At 37.5% G+C, this 19,844-nt stretch overlaps 1 protein-coding gene across 5 annotated transcripts in view; it reads left to right on the forward strand.

The window, feature by feature from the left end:
* Positions 1–19,844, forward strand: part of TRAF3 (TNF receptor associated factor 3) — a 70,995-nt gene that overhangs the window by 33,230 nt on the left and 17,921 nt on the right. For 3 of the 5 annotated variants that reach the window (XM_014957566.1, XM_014957567.1, XM_014957565.1), the window contains 7 exons: positions 2,371–2,627; positions 5,675–5,726; positions 7,997–8,101; positions 8,990–9,157; positions 13,724–13,804; positions 16,496–16,570; positions 18,373–18,465. In XM_014957566.1, the coding sequence (XP_014813052.1) occupies positions 2,386–2,627; positions 5,675–5,726; positions 7,997–8,101; positions 8,990–9,157; positions 13,724–13,804; positions 16,496–16,570; positions 18,373–18,465 (816 nt within the window). In that variant the 5' untranslated portion in view covers positions 2,371–2,385. The remainder of the gene's footprint in view (positions 1–2,370; positions 2,628–5,674; positions 5,727–7,996; positions 8,102–8,989; positions 9,158–13,723; positions 13,805–16,495; positions 16,571–18,372; positions 18,466–19,844) is intronic. The other 2 variants (XM_014957568.1, XM_014957569.1) reach the window with 2 other exon arrangements.

Consider the following 19,844-nt stretch of genomic DNA (forward strand, 5'->3'; position numbering starts at 1 on the left):
TCTTGACTTGCCACTTCTCCTGTCAGCACCTCTTTTAGTTCCTCTTTTTCTGAATTTCTTTTGAGGGTCACAGTCAGGCCATGCCTTGTTTTATTCTGGCATTTTAAGGAAAATCACATTCTCTGTGGTGTTCTTACCAGTCAGCATGCTTGAAGTTGGCTTTTGACTTCAAGAGTTGACAGAACGCTAGAGGTCTGGAATATGATAAAAAAACCATACAGTTGCAAAGGGAAAAGAGGCATTAATACCTATCTACAAATTATAAATCAGAGAACTGAAAACATTTACAGATTTCTAAACTACAGGCTCCAAATGAAGCTTTCCCCACAGTCACTCACAAGAAGCAAATCCATAGATAATTGAGTTTCACCAGTCCAGATGCTTATGGAGTTGCACTTTTTTCCCCTCTCTTGCTAATCTCCTTTTCTTTTACAACTGCAGCAAAATGCCAAGTCCTAAGCTCATGACTGGGTTCCTCTCTGTCCAGCCACAGATGTTCAGCAGTGGCAGTCATGTCTTGGGCAATTGCGAAAGCTAGACCTGCTTTCATCAACTGTGGTCCTTTCTCATGCGTGGAACTTCTTGTAACCTCCGTGTCTCACACTCTTGTTCTCAACATCACGTCTCAGTTCTTGTGTGCTGGTTACAGTCTCTGCATTTTCTGCCAAGTCTCTGCAGTCTTTGAAGAATAGACAAGGAGAAGGCAGACATTAATGCAGATTATGGACCAGACTTAATATTTCCCTTTCAGGTACTGTAGAAACTGGTTTACTTGGGGTTTTTTGTTCTTTGTTTTTTTGGTGGTTTTGAATAAGACCCAGTCATCATATCTATGTACTGAGTTATGAGGATGGTTTGATGTTTGATGAAGATGCAGGGAGTCTTTCCTCTAGGGAAAGTGGGCATTGAAGTGTGGATTCATCATTCAACACCTCTACCCTTGCTCAGCTGATGTAAAGATGTGAAATAGTAGCAGCAATGAGTTGCAATGATTTTTGTCTTTTGTTCTTAGAAATAACAGTTGGCATCAGAAATTAAAGAAATTTCCTTGTCTGTTTAATCTCCGTGGAGAGTTCTATACCAAAAGTATAGATGTAAAGCAGAAATGATCTACAAGAAAATACATTTAATTACAAGTACTTGTTTTGGGCTTAGTGAAGGAAGATAAGACATCACAAAAATGGTGTACAAAGTTTGTGTATTTGGGATGTGAAGCATTTGACGCTCTTTGTGGTATTGATGGACGTACTTCTAAAATTGAAAAATGAACCGGGTCTCATTTCTTCATTCTGCTTAAAGCTGAATTATAACTGTAGTGGTTGAGGCAACCGTGGAGCAGCGGAATAGGTTTATATTTCAAGTGTCAGTTAATATGGAGGGAGAACTGAAGTATGCCTTTCTCTTCTCAAGAGCCAGACATTTCTCATATGTAAATAGGTGTTTTATCCTCCAACTGTGCTTTCTCCTTCATGTGCAAAGGTTTTTTTAAGACCACTTACGCTTGTTTGGCTATAAGATAAGCAAGGGAATTATTGAAATCAGGTTTAACCTGAGGTATTTTTCCTCTGTTGCTCTGCTAATGCTTTGCATGCTGACCTAGAAGAAACTCAGTCCAAGGTAATAGGTACTATAATTCAGTCTTCAACTGTATTAATTATTTTCTCAGCTGCCTGTCAGTTGTGCTTAGTCCTGGTGTGCTAATCAAGTGGCCATGTTATGTAGGCCTTTCTCCTCTGTCAGTTAGACTTGCGTCACTGGTCATGTGGGGATGTGTGATGAAAAGATTGGAAAGTGTTTAATGAGTAAAAACCTGTTGTTTTGTTCTACAACAAACCTAAAGCGGCGTGTCTTAGTTTGCTACTGCCTGGGATAGACAGACGAAGTTGGTAGTGGAGCTGTGTAGATTCCAGATACCCTGTAGAGGACACTGATGGGTGTGTGTTTTTTACAGTAATGTGTGTGTTACCGTACCAGTGCACCTTCTCCACTACACCCCTCACTGGTTCCTCTAATGGTATAACTTCAATGTTGAGGACATTTTCCAGAGAGAGAGAGAGATGGAGGAATATGCACTCCATTCTTATTTGTTCCTAGAGTGATGCCCATAACTAACTAACACTTTGCTTTAAGGAATAGGTTTTAATTCTTGACCTTCTAGAGCCTTTGAAAAATGTAGACTATTTTACAGATTTTCTATGCTTAATGTACTTAGGTGGTTATGTATGTATTATGTTCACATGATGTGTGGACACACATCTGTTCTTAATGCTTTCCATTTTTACATAGTCTCTCGGAGACGCTGTATTTGTTTTCTTTAAATGGAAAAAGAGGTCTTCAGTTCTCAGAAGTTTTCTCATTTTTGCTTCACAGAAACTATCTTAGAGCATGGACACCAGTAAGAAGACAGAACCCCCTTTATCTGTAGAAATGGTACAACAAAGAGCCAATCCTGATCGCAGTCCTTCAGCATCGATTTATGTTCCAGAGCAAGGTGGCTACAAAGAGAAATTTGTAAATGCTGTGGAAGATAAGTATAAATGTGAAAAATGTCACCTCATCTTATGCAATCCTAAACAGACTGAATGTGGACACAGATTCTGCGAGACCTGCATGAATGCCTTGCTAAGGTATGTTTTTCGTTGTGGTAGAAGGGGTTGATATCTTTAAGTCTTGTGAACTGCTGAAAATAGTGTAGACAACATTGTAGTTTTAGGAATACATGAAGCTAATGCCCTAGCTCAAAGCAGCTTCTGCTCGTTGCTTGAGTATGTGTTATCCATATGCTGGTGCAAACATTTGTGTTCTGCTCTGGGTCAGGATAAGGCAACTAAGCTTTCCATGAATACAGTTGAAATGGTTGTTAAAGTGGTTTAATCCCACGCAGTGATGTGTTAGGTAGGAGTTTCATTGCCTGTGGAGCCTAGACTGAGTAGCTATTTCATGTTACTGCTAACACGGTTATTTTGGTGTAAAATACACTCAGCAAATCACAGCTGTGTGAGGAATTGAGCCTGCACAGTCTCCTTAGAGCGATAGCTCCTAACCTAGCTGTGGACCCAGCCTTACAGTTGAGTGGTGGGACCCTTGGGGTAAATGTAATTGTTTGTGGAGCTTCCTTTCCCTGTAACCCTGCTAGCTGCATGTCTTGCGGCTTTATGTTTTGTGGGCTTCAGTAGGGTCAGGGAGGTTGGTTTCTCTATTACTGAGATGTTTGGGCCAGAGTGCAAAGTGTGCCAGTGAAAGTTATAAAATGAACGCTGAGAGATGCAATCTTTCCCAGCCTAGGTAAGAATAAAAGTGCAATCATTCAAGGAGTATATAGCTTTTAAGAACTATCTGTGCATCAGTAGAAGTATATTTCTTCGCCTCTCAACTTTGATGTGTTTGCTACTGATTGTATTCAGCAGTGTGATTTTAAAACGTGGTCTAATATTTGGAGACCATTCTGCAAGCTTTAATGTCCTGGCGTAAATAAGCAGTCGATACTTCCATTTGCTACTGGGAAAGCAGAGGTACAGAAGAGGTTGAGCTCACTGGATGTTGCACTCTGGACTGCTAGCAGAGAGGGGATTGACTTTGGAAGGTCTTGGTGATCTACTGTTTACTTTTTATTACCATCCTGACTCTAGGTATTAGTTTATATTTCACTTGGAAATGCTGTCATCTCAGGTAGATAGAAATCAAGACTATGTGCAGTATGAAAAAACAGGTTGGAGGATATTACGTTACTCTGTCTCATGATAAAGAGTAACCTCTGTACTGGGCAAAAATACAAAGGGTCCATAGCTCACTAATCCACTCCTGTAGGTTTTGTGCTACAGTGTGTTGAATTTAAAACAACGACAACAACAAAAAAATCCCCAAGAGTGTGTATTTTCTTTCAATACACATTTTCAGGTGAGGTGTGGTTTGTATTTAAGAAATGCAATTACTTCTTTCTGAATATATGGTTTTGGAAGACTCTTATATGGTTAATAACAGTGACTGCAGAAAACCAAACACCTGCCATGCTTGGATGTGTGCAGATGGACCGAGCAAATCCTTAACAATCTTAAAACAGTAACAATTCTGGCATTGCTGGAATCTGGGCAATTTTCCTTCCCCGCTGTGAGACACGCACATGTGCTTATTACAGTGCAGCTCGAATATGTGTAATTTTACCTTTCTGACTTTCCAAACAGTCTGTTATTGAAAAGGACACATGGCTAAGACCATCTACCACACTGCTCTTTCATTCGAGTTATTTCACTATATTTAAGTGCTTGTTGCAAACAAATCCTTTATTAAAATTGAATTTACAGCTCCTTTTTTTTTTTGTGAGAAATAAAAAGTGTGCTGTAAAACTGGAAGCAAAATAAGTTTATTTCTGTATTTGGCACAAAAACCTTTTCATTCAGTGTTGATACGCTGCTGCGCGTGCACAGTGATTACATGCTCACAGGTTCTGTTCCAGGGTTATTTGAGGACAAGGAATTGGGAGTCAGTGTAGATAACACAGCAAAGATGCCTGCTCAGTATGCAGTAGTAGTTTAGAAGAGCAATTGGGATGCTTGAGTGAATTCGGTAAAAGCGAGGGAAGCGTGACATTGTATTAAACACTATATGCCCTCAAGTAGATTGGTTTCCCCTCTTTTTTCTTTTTTTTTTTTTTTTTAACTTAAGAAAAATATTACAGATACTGAAGCTGCAAGGTAGTTAAGGTGCTCAGAAATGAGAGACACGGAGTGGTCAATTCAAGGAGCAGAAGCCAGTGAGATGGTTTGAAATAACCAGACTGATAATATAACATAATCAAACTTATTCAGCCTTTCACATTGATTTGCAGTGCTGCAGGAGCCACAATTTACGTGGCCTGACAATGAGTTGCTTTACAAAAGAATTTACCTCGCTTTTACCTAGTGCTTTTCATTCACAGATCTTAGTGCTTTGCAAGGGAGAGCAGTCTGATTATCCCCATTTTACACAGGAAAAAGGAGCTAAAAAGGAGCGAAGGTATTTATATTTTGACACCTAGCAGGTCAGAGTCAGAAGCAGCTATAGGAACACTCCAGTTCGTTTCTGTCCATAGAGTACTCTGCTCCTCAACCTACCTGATGTCTAAGAGATCGCCAAGTTTGGTAATTAGATTGCCAAAGCACCTACAAGGCAATAGTTCAGATAAAGGAGGGAGGAAGGATCTGTAACAGTTGCTAAAAACAGAACAGACTTGAAGGACATGGACATAAGTACTTTTTTACCCTGAAATGATGTTTAATTAATTGTCAGAGAAAGTGAAGTTTAATTAGGTGGTGTTTAAGAAAGGACTGGGTAATTGAAGAGACAGCATTTTGCCTGTTTGCACGAATAGATTGAGAAGTGATGAAAATTGTGGATCACATGTATTCTGGAAGATAGGGAATAAATTCTGCCGCCTTGAAGAAAACCACTGCACAGTTGGCTGGAGGTTTTGTGGTGGTCTTATTTCCTTGGGAATGCCAGATACTGTCCACAGAAAACTCACTGCTCCAATTTTTGGAAATAACACCATGTCATCTCATTACAATGAACTGTGTCCACTTTTAATGATTTTAAAATATATTGAATAATTATAACTAACTGACTCATCGACGTAAATCTTTGTGCTACAAAAATTCAGATGAGTTAAAATAGTTTTTCTGTTTTCTTTCCTCTGCAGTTCTTCTAGTCCAAAATGTACAGCGTGTCAAGAAAGCATAGTAAAAGATAAGGTATTGTTAAAATTGTTTCTTACACAAGAGTATTGAATTGTGTGGCATAGATAAGATGTGTTATTGCTTTGTGGTAATTATTTCATAAGCCTAATAAGCTACCTGAGGAAGATAGTTTTGTTATAAAACTGAAACCATGTATTTTATATAAAACGACAGCTCATTTTTCCTGTTAACCACACGGTAGAAAACAATGTCAGCCTGATGCCTGATGGTCCAGCCGGGTGTCACAGCTTGTTTTCATAGCTGGGAGCTGCAGCAACACATTGCAATTGTCCTCCCATCAACCTGGAAGATGGGAAGTATTATATCTCCTGTAGATGCAGAGATGTCACAGGTGTAGGCAAACCTTACTTCTGATTTGGCTCCAGACCAGGGGCTGCTGTTTCACTAATCTGTTTTTACAGTGTGGTGTTCTGTGAAACACGCTGGAACCAGAACAGTGTGGAGTTATAGTAACTGTAATGGAGTCGTCTTATATGGATAAGTTATTTCACTGATACTTTAGTATTTTTTTCACAGCAAAACTTTGTGTTGTCTTTGAAAAGTTGAGGGTAGAGAAAATTCTTTTTGACTTAGTACATGATTTATTTAGGTTTTACGTTACATGTTTTTTCTTTAGTAAATTCTTTCTGTTAGTAGTCTATAATAATAGTATAATAGAATAATATAATGTAATAATGCCTAAATAAATGCTTCCAGTCATTACCATTCTCAAGAAAAGGTTAATGAGTACTTTAATTTCTCCTTGTCTTAACACAAAATAGTTCTCTGAAAAGTGCTCAGCCTATTCCAGTTTTTAGGTGGATGGGTTCTCCAGGAGCTCAGACCAATAATCGTGATGCCTATTTTATTTGTGTTAACTCTGACTTTTTAGCTCCCAATATATGTAAACATGTACATTTGTTGTGAAATTTCAAATATCTGTAAAATAGGAGGAGGGCACGAAGGGCAGTGTGTATTAAATACACATATAAGACTAACTGTGCTAGTCTGTGATTTTCATGAAACTGGAAGCCTCTCTCTTCCCTTAGAATGCTGATGTTCAAAGTCACCGAAGAGTTTCTTGACAGTCTTGGCCAAACTTCACTGTTAACTTCAGTGGGCAGAACTTGCACGTAGTAACAATGTGAATTACTATGGAAAAAATACTATGGTGCTGGAAATGGATTATTCAGATGAGATTTGTTGATTGATGAAACTTCACCTATGCATCTGAAAAGTAAATGGAAATCAGTGACCTGTGTCAGATGAGATTGGATGAGAAGAGTTGCAGCATTTCCTTCTTCACTGATACTAGGGATAGATTCATAGTCACTGTGGACGGATCTGATCATAATTCCTTGTTGTTGTTGATGTTATTAAATGTGAGCGTTCAGAACCGTTCTGTAATTACACTAACCCCGCAGTATACGCAGCATCTGTTTGTCAGAGAAGTAGTCACAGGTTGTGAAAGCAATTGCAAAATAACTAGAAGTTTTTATCCCTTTGTTTTGGGCTTCAAAATCGTTGTAATGGTCTTCAGTCCTTATCTCCAGTTCCTGCCCTTAGCTATGGGGCTTCTTGAGAGTGCAGTTGTGCTGTCTCTGTATCTTTTATGGGATATTACCCGTAAAAGGTGAAAAATCCAAACCCCAAGCTCTCTTATTTCTAGCTTCTTTCAGTTCTATTACAGGCCAAATATGCTGGAAGGCTTATAAATATTTAAATGGAGAGATAGTTAAAGCCTGCTTATCTGTGAAATAATAAGCTTCCGCCAGTCTAAGACCTTGGAAAATGTCTTTAATTATGCGTTACCACAGAAGTGCAAGGAGGTGTTCCAACTAACCAGCCATAGTGGGACTGCCTTCCACAAAATCCTTCCTCTCTGACCCACTGAGCTTTGGCTCTGGTTTGTCTTATGGTGTTGCATCTAATACACCAGTTTCTCAAATGGTGTAGAGAGTTCTAGCTTATGCAGGCCAATTATTGGCAAGCAAATAGCAAAAAAATTTAGTACCTTTCCTTTATTGCATTTATAGTAAAAGGGAAACAGTAGGAGAGCATCTGTCCAAATACTCTCTTTCACTGGGCTGCTTCATAGTGGAGGAGTCTGTGATGTGCACATTCAAGACAAATTGAATAGTAGGATTTTATTTCTGGCACACAAAGCTAGACTTAAATGACACTGCCATAGCCAAATTGCATGGCTCCTACTTTATTTGAAGTTGCATATTCTTGAGTTGTTTTAAATTTCTAAAATGATACCATTTTTAAATTTTTATTTTCAGGTATTTAAAGATAATTGTTGCAGGAGAGAACTCCTTGCCCTTCAAATATACTGCAGAAATGAAAACAAGGGCTGTAAAGAACAACTGTCTTTGGGTCAGTTACTGGTAAGTAATCTAATATAAGCTTCCTTTTGAGTTAGAGTGAGAAGACATCTTACAAATTAAAACCCCAGCCCATTTCTTGACTTGCTTACACTAGTGGTTAATCTGATTTATATCTACTGTAGAGTAGAGTTAAACTGTTTTGAAACTCAGCTTTTAGATGAGCTATAAGGAATTATAGTCAAAAATCATGTGACTGTGACACTAAAGCTCAGAAATGTAAATGCATGAAGCAAATGAAAACTGGAGGGAAAACTAAAATTGGGGGAAAAAAAGAAATCTTAATGTGTACTTTACAAAAGTGAGAAATCTGAATACCTTTTTGGTGTCTTTTTATTTTTATTTACCAGTCTTAATTCTCTCATGTAAGTGGTAGCTGATGCGTGGAGTTAAGACTTTGGCTTCTCTAGACGTGTACAAAATAACTTGTAGCTTTGATTCATGAAGGTATAACATAATGGTAACCCAGTAATTGTAGCAGTCGGAAGGGATGGCTACGCAGCAGTCTGCAGTCAGATATGTAGGTACTTAAATTTGCTTTGAATGAGGAAGCTCAGGTACTTAAACAGCTTAAGGGCAGCATCTATGTTTATGTGGAATAACACACCTTGGAAAAGAGTGCTTACCTTTTGTTTAAATAGTCTGTGTGAAATTTTGGGCTGTCGTAGTATGCTTTTAGTATAAAAGTAGCTTGCATACATCTGTAACGCAATGAAATTTGCTATCTAGGTAATTTCCTGAGTAGATTTGATAACGTTTGTTCTTGCACAATATAGTGCAGAAAATGACTTTGCTTATTTTGGTTCTGAAGTTACTTGATGTGTGATGTCTGAAAAGATAGAAGACATCCACAAAACTTTGTTTACTTGACTATTTTTTTTTATCTTTCAGATGCATTTGAAAACTGATTGTCAGTTTGAAGAACTCTCATGTCCTCGTGCTGATTGCAAAGAAAAAATACTGAGAAAAGATTTGCCAGACCATGTAGAGAAGACCTGTAAATACCGGGAGACAACCTGTAAATACTGTAAAAGCCAAGTCCCAATGATTATGTTGCAGGTGCAGTATTTTCTTGTGTATATAAAACAAGATTCCATACAGTAATGTGGAATAATAACTCTTCTTGTGCTTCTGTGTAGTTCCCAGTAAAGCCTTAGCAAGAATTAGTAAGTCAAAAAAGAGTGCAAAGCCCCCAGCTACTGCAGTGACTGGGAAACATTTTTTTTTTTCTGATGTTCAGATACTGCATTTAAAAAAAAAATCAGACCCACTGCAGAACACTGATACTAAAGTAATTTTTGCTGTGCTTTTTAATTTTGCTTAAATTGATATAATAAATGCAACTACCATGATAACAATCAAATATTATGCAGGAAAAGCATAAGCGTAGCAATTGAATGGAGAAGTAGCGTCTTTCTATACAACCCTTCTTGGATACTGTGTGATCTCTTGTAAGAGGAAAGGAGGAAAGATTGTAAAAACAAATTGTGGCTTGGCATAACCAGCAATGGTACGTGACAGGCCTAGGCCAAGTTACTGCTGTTCTTGGCATCTAAGTAGGTTGTCTGATAAAGCAGCATGTTGTGAGTTTGAAGTATAGAGTAGAGGTCAAGAAAGTCTTGCTTTACACATAGAATTGTAACTTGACTGCATTTGCGTTGTTTTGCGTTTAACTGTATCATGCTGAATCTCTCTAACTTTTTTTTTTTTTTAAATTCTGTTTACATATTTTTCATAGTTTCACAGTCTGGATTTCAGACCACCTTAGTATAGTAAGAGTGATGAGAGTTTAATTTTCACTTGTGTTCTTGTGTATCCTTTGTTAGGTGAAGTCTCACAGTGATAAGAAACATTATTTGCTCAGAGATGCCATTACAAAAGGTGTAGGTGGAATCTCACCAAGTTCTGATTTAGATCTGGCTTCCAATTATTTGAGTGTATACTTGCAAGGGCTGGTACTTTAATAGTTGTGTGTGTTACTGGCATAAGGTGTCTGAGATGTGAAAATACACAGAGAAAATTAAGTTTACACCGTGTTTATTCTTGCACATTCTGAGAGGTGAAACTGTATTTAGTTATGTGGATGCTGTTCTTGCAGAATTTTTTTTAAACTGGGAATTAATGTGAGACAAAGAGACAGTTAAAAATGCGTAGTATCTTAAGACAAAACTAGGGAATGTTAACTATGTCTCGTTGTACAAGCTGGATTTCCATATCTAAGCAAAATGCTCACAGGTTCTATGTAGGCAGTTTCTTTTTATAGGAGCAATGTAGTTAAATTTTTGAGAGTCTCAAATCATCCTTAGGTTTTGAGCAATATAGAACTTTGTTTTAGTTTAAGAGCTCTCTCTTTTATCAGATGATGATGGATTTGACACGTAGGAAATCTTTGAACTAGCGGTAGCTTTCAAGATATTCAGAAGCTGAGACAGGTTTTAGTCTATCAGATTTTTAATTCACAGTGAAACCTGTTTTAGACATGCACACTGGAAGCAAGAATGGCATATTACTCTGAAACACAGAAAAGAGTGTTTGTAAATGACGTAATTGTTCTCCAAAATCTTAAGTGGTAGAATTCTGAGTTGCTTTAAGAGGTAATAGAATTGGCTTATCCAGAGAGCCAAAGAGGTTAAAATACAGCTGTATGGTGAGATATCACTATTTGGATTGTATTAAAGTTGGTACCACTTTTCACCTGTCCTTCAAAGTTCTAAACAAATATGCATTTGTAAATCAGAACACTTCCAAGGAGTGTTACATGTTCTCATGTTATCGTTGGCTTATATGTTTCAGTACATAGAAAAAATACAGTTTTGCTTCCATACTGCTTTAAGGGTGCAAAAAGCTCTGCAATTAGAAGATTAGCAATTGGCTGCTATTTTAATTTTTTTTTTGGCCTAGATTTTTAAAAGTTCAGTGATCATAGAAATGCAGATGGTTATATGTGTTGTGGCCTGATAAAATGGTACCTCGTTTTACTTTGGTAATGAGAATCAGGAGCCTAATGAGACTGTATGTTTGAATGAAAGGCTCCTTTTGACTTCTCATTTGAGTTTTGTCACCCAGAGCTTGAGTTCATCTCTAGCTTCTGTAGCCTAAAATTTTCACTAATGTAATAATGACTGAAGCAGGACTCAATGACTTGAACTGAAAATGGAGATAGAGGGAGCGTACCGAGAAAAAAGGTATGCAAATGGAAACAAAAATAATTTTACCGGAGTATGTATGGTTCATGTCTTCATAGAATCCCATGACCCGTGGGGTAGGAAATCCCCGTTGTTGGAGGCAGACTCTTTAGTTAACCATGTTAGTACACGGTTTTTTAGATTGCATTTGTCTTGCCTGCACTGCCTCTAGGCAAGTTAGCTTCTTAATTTCTTTTCTTTTGTTTAAACCATCTGAAAAAGTTGAGGTTTTTTGTCACAAAGCTACCTTTTCCATCCCGTAACTCCTGGCAGACAAAGGTGGTGCATTTTAAAAACAGAAATCAGTAGCCTGAAATCCTTCTGAATTATTATATTTTTCTGTGAATAATCCACAAAACTACTTGGAAGTGCTTCTCCTATAAAATTGATGCTTGGGCAGCAGTGGTGCCATACAGGTGTGGGAGGGCAGCATTACTAGGCCTAGGCTCTTCACTGCCACCCTGGCCATGAAAAGGCTGTCCTGGGTAGACCCTGCCAAGACAAACTGGATTATTCTAAGTGGGCCAAAATGCCACTGAGCATTGAGGAAGGCAGGAGACATTGTCGCCTTGCTCCCTTGTCACTGCTCTGGAACCAGACCTGTTCCCAGCATGGCGCTGGCTTCTCTGGGGAGCCATGTTAACATCCTGCCTTGCCCCCGTCTGTGCGTGTGGTGTTACCCATGTTATGTCCTGCATTTTGGCTTTGTGTGCTCAACTGATTGAACTTAGCTGGTTGGTAGGAAGAGGATTCTGCCACTGGAATGAGATTAGTCTGGTATATCCTGAAGTGTTTGGAAAGGGCTCCCCTTGCTTTCAGTGGGTTGCCCCTGGGATATGGAATGAAGAGGAGGACTGCAGAGAGGTCTGAGGAGAAGACATGCATGTTGCCTTTTTATCGTGAACCAAGGGTCAGTGTCATAGCCTTTGCCGGATAGATTGGGCAGGTTCAAGAAGAGTGAGATAAAATTAGGGAATGAATGTTAGAAGAGAGTATTATTTTTCTAGCTTTGTAGTTAAACCGTCAAAGATGTTGGTAGTGCAGTAGGCTCCCTAGAGCTGCAGAGTAGCATGTGATGTCTCTCTTCAACCAGATGACAGAATGAGGTGGCCCAGGTCCGCTCCTTGAGTCTGAGCTGAAATGGTCCTAAGGGCTCATCAGGAGAACACCAGTCACCCTGACAGAGGTTACCCTGGGGAGAGGTGTTGTCAGTCTGTTAGCATTGCTCCTGGCTGGGTGTCCATGTCCTGGTGAGGAGGGATTGAGGTTAGCTCCTCAGCCACACATTTTGGGAGGCTGTCCCAGCTCTCGGGCTAAGGAGCAACCTAGGCTTCCATCCTTCTGTAGCTGTAACTATGTGTGCTACACAGAGTGAACTAGCACGAATAAGAAGGACAATAAGATAGACTTGCTTCAGAATAGCATTCCTGATGATTTGTTTTTAAAAGTGAGGAGGTATATGGTGTCAAATATTTGCAGATTTATGGCAGACTTCTCAACCTAGGTCTTTCATGCCTAAGGGCTTTGGGTCTTGGTTTTCTTTCAAAAAGTAGACATCATTACTGGGCAACAAGGGCATGCTATTTGTTCTTCCTTGTCTAACAGTCTTAGAAATCTAGACCTTTGTTTCCTCTGCTTTTCTTAAGTACCAGCAGTGAAACAGTTTGTTTCAAGTTGAATGGGACATGTCACTTGACATTAAATGATTTTTTTTTCGAGTTTTTTCATTCTGTTGAGAGAAACTGAGAAGCAATGTAAATTCAATTAGCTTGGGTCTGATTTTCTTCCCTCCCTATCGTGAATATGGTTTGGCATCTATCCTGAAGTATCCGTCATCATTTAGGTTCAGATCAAAATGCCTGCCCAGCCTCATCATAAAATTTCAACATCTCTTTGAACTTTGGTGCATAATAGTGAGACTTGGCATCAGATGTTTGGGAATCAAAATCAGAAAAGAACTGGAAGGGGACTATCCGTGCATAGGAAAGAGATTCTCTGAGAGTGGGCAGTGTACATTTCTGAAGAGCTTTTTCATGCACTGTATACCCTCACTAAAAGGACATCTGCAGTGGTTTTGCTTGCTCTTAAAGATTTTAATTTACTCATTTTTGTGAGTAGTTGTTGGGGAAGAAGACTTGACCTATATTATAGTTTCATTGCTCTATAAAAACAATAAAATGGGAAGCAAATAGATTTATTCTGTGTGGGCAAAACACAAGAAACTACTTCCTTTTGCTTTAAAATATCAACATGTCTATCACGAGCATAAACTATGTTTGAGCAATTGCAGTTCAGTTACTCTGCACAATTGGGATAAACATTGTAAAAAAATTTGTGTGCTTTTTAAATTACTGTGGGATGCTTTTCTTTGCAGGTAAGTCCTCCTTTTAATTTCAGAGTAAGAGTTGATTTGTGGTTTGTTTGCTTTTTTCCTCTGTAGAAACATGAAGATACAGACTGCCCGTGTGTCATGGTGTCATGTCCTCATAAATGTAGTGTTAAAACACTCATGAGGAGCGAGGTAAGAAGTCATGCCCAGTGTTGTGCTGAAAAATTAAATAATTTTATAGTAAGATCTCGCAAGAATTTTGCCAGAAGCCATTTCCTTATTAAAATGTGAGATCTAAAGAAAAGCTTTTTCTACCACACAGTTAAGTGTGATAACAGTAAAATATTTTAATGATTTATTGAAAAACTATTTAAAAAGAAATAATTTCTTAGTTTTGTGTCATTATTACACTTGGCTTGCCCAAGATTAGCGCATGTCTTTTCTGTTTTCATTTTTACTAGCTCTTCCCTTGCCCTTCCCCCATTTGAAGCATTTGTTGAGCACAGTAAGAGCAGCACTTTGTGGTAGTAGTTTATATTAAAATAAAAATAGAGAATTAAAATTTAGTGCACATTGACAAGAATTAGTAAAGACTAGAAAAATTATATAAATGTGTAGAATCGTTCAATGGAAGAACTTGGATTATGATTAAATCTGTTAAATTTGGGAAAAATAATAACTGACAAAGAAGTAGTGTAAGAGATAGAGTAATATAAGTATAACATTCCAAAGCCAGATGCAACAATGCATACAAATTTCTCTTAATCTATAGAAGCTTGCAGTAATATATAGACCAGATTAAAAAAAAAAATAAAAATTAAAACCTGTCTTGTTTGAACAGATCCATGTTCTTGTATGTTAAAAGATATAAGTAGCATATGTCAAAGTCGATGTGTGTTATTTTTTCCTTAAAATAGAGTTTACTCACCAAGGATGGGGAAGAGCTTATTTAAGTTTTCAGCACCCTGTAAGCCTCACTTAAGGAAAGTTAGGTTTCTGATCTGAGGATGAGCTTTTCTCTTTTCAGTGATACTGACATCCTAAGTTGGACTTGTACTATTTTTCAGTTACACTTGTAAATTATTAATAATGTCATAGCGCACAAGGCACCTGCCAAACACCGGGGCAGTCTTTTCCCCCAGGATAATGAAATATAAAATGCATGATAGTTATTGTACCTATTAAGAGAATCTGAGCCGCTAAGAAAAGAGATAATATGTATACTGAGCCAGTTCTATCAGTGCTTACTTCCGAGTTTAGATCCTGGTTGTGGACCACTTGGCCATATTCTTAAATCTTGACGTCAGCACTTACTTTGAGAAGAGGTATATCCAAGTGCTATTAAGAATTGACCCACTAAAGCCTGGGTTGTTGCATATATAGTCAGAATTGGGTTCTGAAACCGATGGTAGGAAAAAGCACTTTAAACAGTCATCTTGCCCTGCATCATCTGTTGCTGTGTGTTGCTTAATTTTTTTCTGATACTGTGAAAATGTATATATTGCGTAGCTGCATGGTTAGGGACAACAACTACTCTAATGCAGAAAATGGGAAAATGCCTGCCTAACAGTTTGAGTGTACAACAAGTGAATATCCTATTGCAGAATAAAAGGCAATTTTTCATGTTTAATTCATAACTCTTTGGCAGACTTCTAGTTTTGAGAAATTGAAAACGTGGCATTCTTGTAAAGCCTGTTATACCACATGTCTCTCTTATTTGGTCTTATTTTTTTTTCTGAACCACGTGTCTTTTGAAACTATACTGTGAATTTCTGCAGATACCATTTTAGAACGTAATAGGTGTATATCAGAGATGAGTGATGGCTTGCATCTCGGTATCAGATTTTATAAAGACTGTCCTGCCTGTTCCAGAGTGACACGTTCAAAGCAGAGTTGGTTCCCCACTTCTTTCCGCGGAGGTGGATGAGCAGAGTCATGTGGGGCTTATGGTGGGGGAATTTCAAATGTGGTTTTTGAAAGCCAAAAGAGTGGTGCCATCTGAGGAGCTAGATTCTAGCTCCTCTCTGCTTTGTGGGAAATACACACTCGCGGAGAGAGTGTTTGTTGCACCATCCTTTCCAAAAACGGCTCTTTGCTCCAACTTTTAGGCAGTTTGCATCCAGCTGCTGCCCTCTGTGCTGTAATGGCTGCTGTCTGTATACATGTATATGCTTCTGTGAATTGGTTTATTTTTAAATGAAAAGTGGTCTGTGCTCATAATAATCCGAGGTATTGGAACAAATCTCAATCTGTGAAAAATGCAGGCATTTTACTAATCAGTTTTAGTCCTGTGTACTGCATTTTTTTTAAAGTTACTTAACTGTACCTATTCTAAAACACTTTGTCTGTTTCCTGCAGTACTTTAGTCTTTTTTTTTTGTGTAATCGTTAAAATTTAGGCACCGAGAATTGCATGTTATGTTTAGAAAAATTGGTTCTTCATGAAATTAGGATTAGAAAAAATGTACTTTACTACAGTGAAACTGATCTTAAGACTTGTTCAGAACACCAGTAAAAAATTACTTATTAAGAAAAGATTAGTCATTCACTAAAGTAAAATGAAATAACCTAAATAATTGTAGAGTGTGTTCTTTCTGTTTGCTTTTTTTTTTTAAATTGGGTTACCTATTGAAATAGTCTTTAGTAGAAGTTTCACTGTATATTAAATGTATCACACTGTATACTGTATTGGCATGTGCGTGTGGTTTACATATGTGTATATATAGTATTTGCACTTTAGGTCAGACTGGAGAAAATATACACACGTTTATTGTATGTTCTGCAAATGGCACACGATACAAACCTGATAACCTGTGCCCTTTATGTTTTGAGCATTATCATGCAAACGTCTTTTGCCAAAACTCACATTTTTTTCCTATTGCAGTTGAATGCACATTTGTCAGAATGTATTAATGCCCCAAGTACCTGTAGTTTTAAGCGTTATGGCTGCACTTTTCAGGTCAGTATATAACAATTATCCTTCCCAATTGATGAAAGTCTGCAAGTAGAACCTAACTCTTTGACATGAAAGTTCTGGACTTCTCTAGTCTCGGTTAAGAAAAAGTCATCAAGTTGCACCAAGTGATTACGCAGCAGGTGTTTGGTTTTGCATTTTAAAAATAAGCAATGTGAAAAGCCCACACATTCCTGCAGTGGTTTGGGAGTTCAGTTATGGGGTACGTCTTGTGGAAATAGAAAGATGATACGTTTGAAGAACTTTTTAACTTAGAATAAGAGGAAGGTCACTTTTGTTCTTCAAAAAATAGACTAGTAACTTCAGTTGTTTCTATGAAAGTATTTATTTTCTTGAGCTAAGTATGTTTATATTTTCTCTCATTTGTGTGTCTTAATATTTTTATTAAGGTTAAATATAGCTTAGAGCACTTAAAACATGTATTTTTATGTGCATTCGTATGTCTGTGTGCACATAGGTGTATAATCAAAGCATAGCATGAAATTTATTTAAAAAAAAAAAAGTTTTAGAATTTAATCCTGGTAATCCCTGCAATATTTTTAAAAATAAAAGAAGGCCAAACCTCAGAGTTTGTTATTCCAATCTCTTCCAATATTCTGCTTCCTTTATGGTATAACTTGGGGAATTTGGATGCTTATATAATGAAGAGATCAGTCAGGAAATTTAAGAAACTGCTGACAGGAGAAAAAAAGGAGTTTATCAGATAGTGTGATTCACTTGTTAGCCCATGATAACTTAAAGAGACAAGAACTGTAAACAGCAACACTTCTCAATAGACTACTTCCTGCAGGTATTTCCAGGTTCTTTGATAATGAGCATTCGTCATTTTAAGTGTTAACAGTAATGCTCTTAGTGGTAGAACCGATCGATGCTGTAACCCTGCCCACTGTTATGTCGTATGTATTGCCATTCATTTTATGTATGTATATGTGTGCATATATGTACATATATCCACATATATATTTTTAGTATTTTATATAGAGTACATACCTTGAGGATCATTGAAACCCTTTCAGTTGCTTTGCAGCGTTATCTACCATCAAAGCTAATATACTCTGCATTGCAAAACACTTACCGAGGTAGGTGTAATGCAACACAATACGAATAAAGAAAGTAATATGGTCTGCATTTTATGTACTCTGTATACGATCTATGTGTGTTCTGTAAACTTTTTATATAGTGGTTATTTGTAACAGCATTTGTAGGTTGTGCAGAGGCAGCATATCTGAATATCGTAGAGCAATCATGGTAACATCTTAGGATGACAAACTAAGCATTGTGCTATCTCTCAAAGTAGTTTATAAAGCTGGCAGTTTACCACGATGATAAATTTATCTTAAATATTTGTCTAATACTCATCTGAGGGAAAATTTAGTGCTCATGAAGCTGTTCGTGAAATACAACAGAAGTTTTAAATTACGGTTTGGGGAATTGGATGTTTTAGGTTTTGTATGACTCAGGAGTTTTATTGTGCTTTATTTAGTGTAAAGCTACACAGAAGACTCTAAAATATAATTCATTTTGTAAATCTTGTTCATCTTTATTGTCTCTGACGTATCAAACACACTGGATGGAGATATATGGCAGTTGTATAAAACACTTGCTATATTAAATGTATTCCTGACTTTTGTAAATTCCCAAGTAGACCTCCCTTCTCTCTACAGTTCTGCAACATGCATCCGTGAACCAAAATATGTAGTGTTGGTTCGATGTCTTGATATACTCTTTCTTTGTAGGTTTAAAAGAAGTGGAATTGGCTAAAATGTATAAATTCTTTGTTGTCACAGGGAACAAACCAACAAATTAAAGCACATGAAGCCAGCTCAGCAGTGCAGCATGTTAACTTATTGAAAGAGTGGAGCAATGCTCTAGAAAATAAGGTATATCTTCTACTCACTTCTAATTTTCATTGATTTCTTTAAATCATATAAAAGTACTGAAAGAAGCGCTTTTTCTGTTTAACAGCTGTTCAGCAGTACAGCTAAAGCACTAATAGGCTCCAAAAGTAATCAAGCCATTTAGCATATCTGGTACCTTTGTTATAATGAAATGCTGTGAGAAACTTGGCTTCGCAACTCCATATACAATTTTCCTCATTGGTTACTTATTAAAACTCTTTCTTCACGTAGATAAACAGTCCAGTATTAAATTTCCTCTCTAAGCTGCCTTCTTACAAAAGGGAGGGTTCAGAAAGCTATGGCAGAGCTGTGAGCTGTATTTTTGCCACCTCAGGATTTTTCCAGAGATAACATTATTAGAAATACCACGTAATAAACTGGTTATTTATTTTATGTATTTTTATTCTTGTTTTCCAAACTCAATGGCCTCCAAAGGTTAATTAAGTTAGACATATTATAACTCATGGGCATGATGATTTCTGCTTTAGTGCTAGGCCAGAATGAAGTTCATGTTCCAGTGCTTCCTTGGGACTCCTGGTTTAGAATGTTTGGGATTTGGGAGATGCTGGAAATCGTATCAGTGTCAGCTACAATCCTGTGAATCATTTGAATGACTTAACCATCTGTTCTGCAATTAAAATTTAAGGCTTTGATTAAAAAATACAAAACTTCAGAACAAACCACTGCTTTCTTTAATCTTTTAGAAAAAGTTTTACATGGCCATTAAAGTAATCCTTCTGCTTTTTGTTGAGGGGGGGGAAAAAAAATAATCCCAGAATTACTAAAGTATTCTACAAGTGCAGGCAGAAGAGTCAGGAGCCCATTCAGATTTTTCTAGAATGAGTTAAACAAAATGCCAGCATGAGCTCAGTGGCAGTTATGATATGCGTGGCTTGTGATTTCTGTCATCGCACAGCAGAGCGCTGGCTCAGGTTTAGCAAACCCTGTCTAGAAAGCCCGTGCCCTGCTTGGCCTGCAGTGATCTCTCACGCATGGGTTTCCAGCAAGGTCCTGCAGCTGCAGGGAGCATAGTTTTAAAGCAGAAGTTACCAGGAACAGCAAAATACGGTTTTGTCCCTGGACTTGAAGCCCCGTAAGGAAACGATTGAACCTGTGAGAGGTCTAGTGTAGTTTTTTTAGGCAGAATTTTTATTACGTGTGTAAGTCTTAGTTTGATGATCAATAACAATACTTTGGTTGCTTTTGCACTTGAATCTCTTTGTTAACATAGGAACTGTACGTTTTTTGGTTTTAACAGATACAAATTCATATCCTTAGTTGTTTTTTTTCATTAGTCTGATTAAAACTATACAATGTATTTTATATCGTAGGAGAAAACAGTGTTCCCTGTGACTTCCAGA

The sequence above is a fragment of the Calidris pugnax genome, unplaced genomic scaffold (assembly GCF_001431845.1).
Source record: "Calidris pugnax isolate Ruff unplaced genomic scaffold, ASM143184v1 scaffold211, whole genome shotgun sequence".
NCBI classification, from domain to species: Eukaryota; Metazoa; Chordata; class Aves; order Charadriiformes; family Scolopacidae; genus Calidris; species Calidris pugnax.